At 37.9% G+C, this 11020-nt stretch overlaps 1 protein-coding gene across 1 annotated transcript; it reads left to right on the top strand.

Annotated features, from left to right (window-relative positions):
* Positions 1-4: 4 nt before the first annotated feature.
* Positions 5-8239, top strand: LOC105480161 (crystallin gamma S). The gene is made up of 3 exons (XM_011738679.3): positions 5-1882; positions 6530-6772; positions 7159-8239. Exons 1-3 carry the CDS (start codon positions 1862-1864, stop codon positions 7429-7431), a joined length of 537 nt encoding a protein of 178 aa, XP_011736981.1. The 5' UTR covers positions 5-1861; the 3' UTR covers positions 7432-8239.
* The last annotated feature ends 2781 nt before the right edge of the window (positions 8240-11020 follow it).

Genomic DNA, 11020 nt, shown 5'->3' with positions numbered 1-11020 from the left:
GTGTTGGTATATAGATATAGCAGAAATAGTTTTATACTATATTTCAGTCCTTAAAGTATGGAACTTAATGAAATTGTGTAAAAAAATCTTTATTTTTCACGTCCTGCTTCAAATTTTCAATAAACAAACTCCAAAGAAATATTTCCTATTTTTGTAAAAGATATAGCTTTACTTTTAATTTTAGAAAAGGTTTGCAGTGTTATTCCTCAAAATGTCAAGTAAAGTTTCCATTTGACTGGGAAAACCTTCTTTCAGATAAGTGAGTGAAATTGTCAAATTACCAAACGAGTGAAACGAATGAGATTGCTGATAAACATTGGTTCGTATGCTCTCTGGCCATTTAATTAGTAATTCTATCAAAAAAGTCTTTTGTATTTCTAAAGTAAAAATTAACCCTCAGAATGTTTAATTCTAATTGAAGTTTACATAGTTTTTATTTTAAGAAGAAATTTAAGAAGCAGACTATTACCGAATAAACACTGGAGTAACAGAAATATATTTTAGATATTGCTATTTGTTAATGAAATAAATGATACTCAGACACTTTTTTTAAAGTTTATAAAATTCAGAAAACTAAGCATATAGCTTAATATTTTCTCAGTAATCTTTATATCAAGGCACATTTGCCATTTTCTGAATTGACCATAATACATCCCATTTATTAAGATATTTGTTGAATAGTTTTATTAATAGAAAGATGAGGAAGTTGGACTTTTGAGAATATACTTGATCAGTTAAAGTTAAAAATGGAGAAAAGTTAATTTGTTGTTGTTGTTGTTTTGTATTTACATAAGATGCAATCTCATTCCTAAAGTCAGAGGTGTATTAGGGCCAAAAAATGTTCTCCGAACAGGTTTGAATGTTGTATTATGGGCAAAGAAGACCACCTAGCCGGTAGCAGGTTGTGTTTAATTAAGTAACCCTTGGCAAATTCAGGAGTCCCAAGTCACTTTTCTACATACAGTGGCACCCTTCTTATGAATTAGAGCTCTTTTTCTAAAAAGAAATTGTGTTTTGAAAAAATTAAATAATAGTTGCAAGAATAAGTCAGTGAACTGTAACATACCCTTTATCTAGATTCGATTTGCCAGTTGTTAACATTTTGCTACATTCTCTTTACCACTCTTGACATGATAGTATTGTTTTATTTTTGCGCAACAATTTGAGAGTTAGGTTGCAGACATCTTGAACCTTTCTTCTAAATGATAGCATACATGTCCTAGAAACAGACATTCTCTTACCTAGTCATGGTACAATGATCAAATTCAAGAAGTGAAACTTTGGTACAATAGCATTATCTAATTTACAGTCCATATTAAAATGTTTCTGATTGTCCCAGCAGTGTTCTTTATAGTGACTTTTTTCCCCAAACACAAGATCATGCATTGCATTTAGTTGTCATGTAAGTTTTGTTGCTTTTAGAACATGTCGCTTCTGTCCAGAATTAGAGATAGTCTTCTGACTCTTACCTCTTACAAGCTTTGTTGAAGAAAAAGGACATTAGGAATTTCAAAGAGGCTGCTTCCTATTAAAAAAAAAAGCAAAAAGGGACTCTTTTGTTTTTAATTTTTACAACTTTGTCTGGGTTTTGGTTTCTTGACTCAGCAAAGTCTATAATGCAGCAGGGCTTGGTAAGCATTAAAGGCGGTACTGAAGCTTTCCTTTATTTTATAATCCCAGTTGTTTTTTCTAGAAACCATCAATAGCGTCTAAATGACTGACTCAATTTTTGGATCCTGTTCTCATGACTAAGCAAATGTTTGACTGAAACCAGCCCATATAAATGTCACTGTGCCTCTAACTCTCTGTAGCCATTCCTGAATTTCTTTCAGCACTGGGCAAACCAGTCTGTGCACCAAAAATGTCTAAAACTGGAACCAAGGTAAGTAGTCATATTGATTTTTAGCCTACCCACTTTTCACCTAATGATACATTAAACACACAGAAAAGCTTTTGGTTTTTTGCCTAGAGGTGAGTATGATAGTGGTTAGAGAACTGGGATTGAGAGAGAAGATTAAGAAATGCTTATTATATTCTCTACTCTTAACAGAATTACCAAACATTATTAAGGGTTTATCTTTATGTACGGTGCTATGTTGAATACTAGACAGGTAAATAATTTATAAATATCACTATTATTTCTGCCTTCTAGCAACTAATATTCTATGCAACTGATATTCTCCATAGGAATAAGACATGCTAATGGGGATTATATGGAGAAGAAAACTTTTAATAATCAATTAAAATTTTGTTTTCTGAAATATAGCCTCAACCATTAGTGTTCTAAAAGGCCAAAGTGGATGGGCTAATCAGGTGAATAAACTCCTACATCTCTCCTTCATTCAAGCAATTATTTTTACTTGTTCCCCAAATAAAGTGCTCCCTTTTAGTCAGAAAATTGCCTCTAAAGTATTTGACTCACGATTGCTGGATTGGAAATTATTCTCTCAGGTAGGGCTTTGGGAATGAGGGAATATGCCTTCATCTTCTTTTTAGCTCTTCCACTGATGAGACAAAACCGCTGCGTGATTTTTACCCCCAGCTATTCGAAAATTTTCAAACCCATTGAATCTTCAAAGAATGGGAAAGAAATGTTGAATGAATATTTGTTTATCTTTCACTTATATTCTCCAGTTGTTGACATTTTGCCATATTTGGTCTCTCCTATCTCCATCTCTTTCTCTTTACTAAATCATTTGAAAATTAGTAGCAAACTTTATTATACTTTTGCCTTGAGTATTTAGGCATGTATCTCCTAAAAACTAGGGCATTTCCCTGTATAAACACTGTATCATTAGCGTGTCCCCAAGATTTACCATAAATACAATAGCTAATATTGAGACCATATTCAAATCTCCCCTGATCGTCCCCAGAAACGTGCTTCATAGTGGCCTTTTCCCCAATACAGGATCAAAAACGTGTATTGCACTTGGTTGTCATGTCTCTTTATTCTCTTCAATTTTTTTAGCCTCTCTAAGAAAGTCCCCCTACCCTTTTGTTGTTGTTGAGACACTGACATTTTTCAGAACCTAGGTTAGATGTCTTTTAGGAAGTCTTGCAATCTAGATTTGTCTAATTGTTTCCTCATGTTTAGATTCAGAATAAATATCTTTGCCAAGAAAGCTACATAGGCAATGTTGTGTACTTCCTGTTGCATCATGTCAGAGGTACCTGTTAACTTGTTCTGTAATTTAGTGTCTTTAGTGCTCTGAGGTTCTTGAAAATATACCATGCAAATCCACTAAAAAAGAATTTTAAGTCCTTAAAGGAGGGATATCCATGTGTCTTGAGGTAAAGCTGTTATACAGCCATCTTAGATGAAAACATCTGCTTTTAAAGATTTGCAGAGTAGTAATAGTGTACTCTTTTTTATTTATAGCTGAGTTGTTCATTTAGTTAAATAACTTTTGCTTGCTAGGGTAAAGGAGATAGTAAATTATTTCTTACTCTTTCTCATTGCTTCTTCCTTTCCCACTATCCTGCTAGCAGTTTAATCAGAGGAGTTATGGGCTTGGCAAAAGGAATAGATTTAACTAAGTATGTTTTCATTACCTCTGGGATACTCAAGACATTTTTCTCTCTGCTGTATTGGATTAGTAGGCCATTTTTCCACAAATAAACCTAATAATGATAGGAATTTTGTAACAATTTCTGAGAAAACTTTCTGCACATTTCTTAGCCTTCTCTACAAAATGTTTTGCCCAAGGGTCAAAACCTCTAAGCTGACAATAGCATGGATTTCATGGTTATTCTACAAATAGAAATTGAGCACAGCTCGGTGCAACATTCTCTGGCTCTGAGATATAGAAGGTCTCCCACTGAAAAGAGAGCTTAGTCTTGGAGCTCAGTAATGATTCCATAGCAACAGGGTGAGGGCTTTGTTTCAACTGTTGGATGGTTGGCTGGTCTCCTGGGAGGGTGGACATCAGGTGACCTTATCAGGTGTCATGTATATTTTTACTTAGCAGATATTGATAATTAGTCAAGCAAATGTGCAGAAGGCAGTAAATGTGAGAAACTATGAAGTGAAATCAATAGTATTATTAACTTCATTTCCCGTAGGATATCTTTTGCAAAGGCTCTTCTTGGTGACTATTTGGTCAAAAACCAAAGGCAAATAGAACATATGAATTAAGGAGTTTAGAATCTATCCATTCTCAGATAAGTTATTTGACCTTCCTAAAGATCTCTCCACAGGTCACGAGGAAGGGCCCCTCAGGCTTAGGCCCAGCCTTGTTTCTTGTCCAAGAGAGTAAGTGCTGCCATGTTAAACGAAGCTAACTGTGCAGGCAGAAAGACAGCAAAGGAAAATAAAGTGAACAATAGATTACTCACCAGGAGTTTTGCACTGCAACTCACCAGCTTGTCTGCAACTAACTTGTAACTAGGTAGTGACATTAGGCCAATCGCTTAACTTCTTCATCTGTAAAAACTGTAGCAAAAGCTTATTGCCAATTGTGAGTCAGCTATTAAACTAAGTACTTTATCAACATCCCCTTGGACCCTCAGAACATACCATCTGCAAGAGACACTGTCATGCTGTTTTGCAAATGAAGAGCTGTAGAGTAAGGTTAATTGCCCTGTCCAAGGTCACATGGCAAGAAAGCAGTAGTACTGGGTTGTTTTTTTTTTCTTCATCCATAAACTGAGGTGCCATGTATCTAAATCTATATACTGTGCTAAGATGGGAAGGGAACTGAACACATAAAGAAATTTGGGCAGGGGGTAAAGGAGATGAAGTAGATGATTTAGGGGTGGGAAGGAAAAACGACCCTTTTAGGGAACAGGAAAGAGAATAGTTGAAATAAATGGGAAGGGAAGGGAAAGATTAAGGTGGAGGGAAATAATTATTAGTATATTAGTATCTAGATAGAAAGAAATACCCAGGGTAGAGGAGAATGAGGTTTTATGCCTTTTTGTGAGTCATTCTTGGTTTCTTCCTCTCCTCATTCCCTCCATCTAATTAGTCACCAAATCCTGAAGTTCTTTACTGGTTTCTCATCATCATTCACATTGGAGTTGCATTTTGGTTGGCCGTCATCATATCTCACCTGGCCCACAGCAGCCATCTGTTTCTAGACACACACTACTAAGTCCAACTCACTCATAATCACCAAAGGGATTCCAGCGTGGTTCTTGTGTCATTTTTCTGGCTTTATTTTCTAATACTTCACCACATGTTCAATATGTACTGGGTTTAATGAACTACTTATTGTCCCTATAATGGGCCATGTTCTTTCACTTCTTTATTCTTTTGAACATGTTTGTTCCTTTTCATTTGCCTCTGGAAAATACCTACTTATCCTTCAATCCTCAGCTCAAAGATCCTGTCAAGACAATACCTGGCTCTGCTCCTTTCATCTGAAATGACTCACATAATTTTCTCCCTTGAAGTCCATAAAGTAAATCAGCCACAAGGTGGCAGCATAATGCCAGGTAATTAACTGTTCAAAGCATGACACCTGTGATTTCAGTTTATAACCTAGCATTGATCTGAAATTCCATCTTAAAAAAAAAAAAAGATGAAAATATTGTGGAATTATTGAATAACAAGGGACAAGCTCTGTAGCCCATTTGTAGTTTTCATCATGGTTTTCAGGAACCGCTTGGTGAATCCTTGGGAGTTCCCAGGAACTCTTGTCTCCTGTTTTAGCCAGAAAAGCTCTGAGAGTTGTTTTAAACCCTGGACTTCCAGTCTGCTGTAGTCTTCAAATAGGAAGCTGAAGCTCAGAGAGGTGGCTGGATGAAGATCGTAAGGCTAATCGTGGAGAGAGAGCTCTGTAGTCCAGACTTACTGTTTCTGGTTTCACAGGGCTGCATATTTTTCAGTGCCATCAGAGACTTACCCCAGGCATTGTGGTAGAAACTTGATAATTGGAGGCAAGGAGCATTCTTGCCTTATCATTTTGTTACTTTGCAACTACTCTGTTGGCAATAAACTAATAATAAAGAACATAATATGATATATTTTCATATATGAAATCTCTACATCCATCTAAAATAAGCTCTCTAAGCTAAGGTTTATGTTTTATTTTTCTCTTTGTATCTTCCATATCACCTAGGAGTCATTCATCTTCATGAAACAATTATTGAAGTCAAGTGATGGGCATAGAGGATTGATAGCTCAAATAAGGCTTGGAAAAAGTGTACTTGCCTTGGAAAAAGTGTACTAGGATTCTGGTGGGAGGCGTAGACATATAAATGGATAATTTATAATATAATGTGGTAAGTACAGAGAGCTGTGGGAACATAAAGGAAGGAAAATGAACTTGAGTCTGAGACTGCTCGCTTCTCTTAGAGCCCTCTTCTGTTTTGCTTCATGTTCAGCTTTCAGGAAGTACTCATTTCTGTTGTTGACAACTGAAGTTGTCTGTCAGAAAGCAATGTTGTAAGGTGACATACAACTACATATTTTTCCTCAAAATTGAGGAGAAAGAAATTTCTAAAGTAGGCATTATATTCCTAATTTTTATCTGTGAATTAAGCCCCCCAACTCCTCAGCTCTTTCTCTGTTGGCCCTCTACTTCAGATTACCTTCTATGAAGACAAAAATTTTCAAGGCCGTCGCTATGACTGTGACTGCGACTGTGCAGATTTCCACACATACCTAAGTCGCTGCAACTCCATTAAAGTGGAAGGAGGCACCTGGGCTGTTTACGAAAGGCCCAACTTTGCTGGGTACATGTACATCTTACCCCAGGGAGAGTACCCTGAATACCAGCGTTGGATGGGCCTCAATGACCGCCTCAGCTCCTGCAGAGCTGTTCATCTGGTGAGTCTGGGGACTGTGCAGTCCCTGTCTTTCCCATACCCTCTGTCTGCTTCCTCTTGCTTTTAGGTGAAAATTTTCTTGAGTCTTTTCTACCTCTAAATGAGTAGCTGCTTGTTGGCTGCTGGGGCTTGAATAACATCTTAGAGCAGTTCATCACAAGAATGACTACACTAATTTCCAGGGTGCTCTCTCTGCCTCTTGAGTGTTTTGAAGAATTAATTTTTTCTTACTGAAAGTTAGCTGTTTTAATCAGTACATGGTGAGATGGGAGTTCAGATCATCTAGCTTTCAAGGTGATAAGTTCTGAGCAATACTGTTCTCTAAGTTCTTGACCTGCTGGTGATTTCCGTAATGGTTTCTGTTCATTTTCTCCTGTGTCTTTTCAGCCTAGTGGAGGCCAGTATAAGATTCAGATCTTTGAGAAAGGGGATTTTAATGGTCAGATGTATGAAACCACTGAAGATTGCCCTTCCATCATGGAGCAATTTCATATGCGAGAGATCCACTCCTGTAAGGTGCTGGAGGGTGTCTGGATTTTCTATGAGCTACCCAACTACCGTGGCAGGCAGTACCTCCTGGACAAGAAGGAGTACCGGAAGCCCATCGATTGGGGTGCAGTTTCCCCAGCTGTCCAGTCTTTCCGCCGCATTGTGGAGTAATGACATGAATGGGGCCATATTCTTCCTGAGGCCCAAATGCTGGCTGGCCTTGTGGTCCAAATAGGCATCATCAATAAAACAGTTGGCATGCATCCCACTGCTGACTATAACGCCTCTCCTTAAATGCTTCTAGGGACCAGCAATATAATGCTCGCCATGGTGGGCAGTTACACTAAGCAACACATCCACCAGATCACCGATCTAGATCTTTGTGCCAAACAAAATGAGTCTCATTAAAAGGTTAGAAAGTCATACTGCCATGTGGTGGTTCCTTTTGTTTATGTTTTGCATTAATTCAACAGGCACAGTAATAATGGCTACCATTTATTGAGTGCCTACATTATTTCATTTTCTCTTTACAACCCTGAGAGAGGTAGTTTGTCTGTATTTTATAAATAAGGAAACTGAGAGAAATTTAAAATTTGCCCAAATTCACCAGTTGGTGAATGGAGGAGCCAGGATTCAGCCCGGGCTACTTCTGCTCCCAAAATCATTGTTCTTCTTTCTAACACATGCATTCAACATGTTGGCTGGAGATCTGTGCATGTAGTGTCTGTAGAAGCCCCTGAAAAATTTTAAAGGTAGAAAAGAGAGGGTCCACTGATGTTCCAATTGAGGGAACAGAGTCTCTATCAAGAACAACCAGTGAAAACAGGGTTATTATTTGAAAATGATGGAGCCATAAGCCATCTGAAGTCCTTGTTTAAGATCCAAAGACTGCTGTGTTAGTTACTTCTTAACCCTAAGTTTAGACTTTTTGTGTAAAGAAAGGACATATTAAAAATGTCCCTATGTTATAATAGTTGAAATGGGAGTTTTATTAAGTGTTACTTGCTTTGAGTAACTCCTGAGGTTTTATTTAATCTTGAAGAGGAGAATGATGAAGGAAACAGTATGACCAGGAGTATTTAGTGAGCATTCAGGTGAACCTGGGGATATGCGGAATGCACCCATCTGTAAACAAGATAGCAAAGCCCCTGTCGTCTAGGAGCCTTCCCCAAAAGGACAAATTAGAATTGCTAAATTCCCTTTGGGTATACTCTGTAGTGTATAGTGCACAGTTGCCCCAAAATATGTTTATTCATATTATTATCTTCCCCTCCCTTTTGTCATTTTGTCTGTTTCAAGTGAGAGACTGAAAAAAAGTGGGTATAAGTAAGGGAGGGAAACATGACAAATGGAGAAGGAATGGGAAGCCATTTGCTGGGCTGCAGAGAGCTCTGGCCTGTGAGCTGACTGCAGCCATGAGCTCTCAATCTTGTCACCATACTATGAAGCTACCTTTCCTTATCTCCAAAACAAGGGAGTTGAGCCAAATGCTCTCTAGAGTCTCATCTAACACAAACATTCTCATTCCCCAGAGACCAGCAGGAGGACACTAAAAAACTAGCTGATGACCAAGGACTACTGACACTTAGTTTTAGAGGCACAATTTCCAGAAATGACCTCAGAGATCCACTGATTTTTTGCCAAAGAAATAGGCTGTGGTAACTGAGTTAGTATCAGTCTCTTTTCTCATATCAACTGCTTGCCATGTTCTTTGGTGAGTTGGTCACGGTCTGTTCAAAACAACTAGAAAAGCAGCTCTGGCAGCAGGATAGGAAAACAAGAAGTGTCAGGATGACTAACCACAGTTACAGAGAAGTAGAAGATGACTTTTGACAGATAAAAGCAGGATTATTATTTTGGAGTGTTGCATGCCTCCTGGTTCATGCCTTGGTCTAGAAAGAGATTGCTATCATTTTCTCCAGCTGCAGACACACCAATCAACTTTAGGCTTAAAAGGAATTTGACTAACAATTGATATTAGAGGTCAAAAACACTTTATATCCTTATCTGTCAGTCAGTCCCAGCTCTTTTGGTAGAACATTCAGCTGTTAGGACAAGAAGCCGGTGTCTTACCTGCCACCCACACCCAGAACAGCACCTGATAATTCAGTTATCTCCCCCTACCTTTCATTGTTTTATCGCTCTGAAATGGGGGATCTCAATAAAATAAAGCAAGGACACCCTTAAACCATTTTGGCCCTATTTCCATCACAAGAATTTCTCTAAGACAAGTCTGAATATTCCCATATATGAAGCTCACTGTCTCAAAACAAAATATCAAAGGCTTCCATCTAGAACTTCCAAGTATTGGGATAGAAAAATAAATATAGTATAGATATGTCCCGTGTAATATTTGTAAAATTTGTCTGAAATTCAAATTTAACTGTATTCTATATTTTTATTTGCTAAATCCAACAACCCTACTTCAAGGACAAGGCAAGTTACACAGGAGTGACATGGGGCTAAGAGCAGAGAGTGGTGCAAGCTGTGAAAACGAGCACATTCCCCAATAGAAGGACATTTAAATACATTTTTTTTTTAAAAAAATCACTGCACACCAACAAAATACATCTGTATCTGAATGTGGCTTGTGGACCACCAGTTTCCAATCTTGGCTTGTAGGACAGCTATGAATATCAGAAATTGTTTCTGGGATTGAGCCAAAATCTGATCCCTGAAGCTTTCAACCTGCAATCCTAGTTTTCATCCACAGGATAGCTCTTTAGGTATACAAAGATGCCTCCAGTTTGCTTCTATGGTGGCATTTTTACACTGAGCAATGTCTATTTCTTTCATCCTTTCTTTCTTGATGTGTGGGCTCCCAGACTCGTCACCATCCTGGTGCCTCTCCTCGTGCTAATGGTCATTTCTCTCTCCCCACTGTCATAGCTGTATGTAGTCTGACCAGTGCAGACTACAGCTGGAGGATTATGTTCAGTTCTTTCATCTTTTTTCTCTGATTTATACTGTTCTTAACTAAGCTCAGCTCTCCCTGTGGCCCAGCCCTGATATGGATGACTGGCTACCTTTCCCTAAGAGTCAACTCTCCAGTCAAAGGGCTAAAGAGTTCTCTTCCTCTTTTGGTAGTTAGACAGAAATGGATTCAAATTCCACCACTTCCATATGTTAGCTCTAAGTCACATAATCTAACATGTATGTATATCCTCAATTTTCTGTGAAACTAACATAACACCTAATTTGTGGGCATTAAAATGAGATGGTATGTGAAAAATACGTAGCATATAGAGTTAATTCTCATTATTTTCTGTAGTTTTACTCCATAAAAATACCCCAAACACTGAATTGCAAATACTGAACTATTGCTCTTAGATAAAATACTAGGTTAAGTTCCTGTAAGCCTCTGGTCACATTTTTGTCAACTGATCAATATATAAACCTTTTTCATATGTGTTTCTGTTTAAAGACTCTGGAATATATGTTGTTGATTTATTAACATGGAACTCAGGGCCAGCAGCACTGTAAGTGCTGCCTGAAGAAAGAGGATCTAACAGGTATCTCAGTGAGGCACATTGCAGCCTTCTCAGGCTTAGGAACACTAGACAGCCCTTCAGCACTACATTTGGGGATGTTTTCAACAGTGACATTACCAATAAAGAACAATGCAATGTAGAAAGCATGGCACTAAATAGGCTGAAAGGAGACTTGTTTACAGTATGAGAGCTGAAACGAGAAGGGGGAGCATTTGTTCAACCTTAACTGGGAATATGCTCATTGGATGACTCAGATTTTTCACTGCTCT

Source organism: Macaca nemestrina, chromosome 2, assembly GCF_043159975.1.
Source record: "Macaca nemestrina isolate mMacNem1 chromosome 2, mMacNem.hap1, whole genome shotgun sequence".
In the NCBI taxonomy this organism is placed as follows: Eukaryota; Metazoa; Chordata; class Mammalia; order Primates; family Cercopithecidae; genus Macaca; species Macaca nemestrina.
This window is presented reverse-complemented; position numbering and strand designations above follow the sequence as displayed.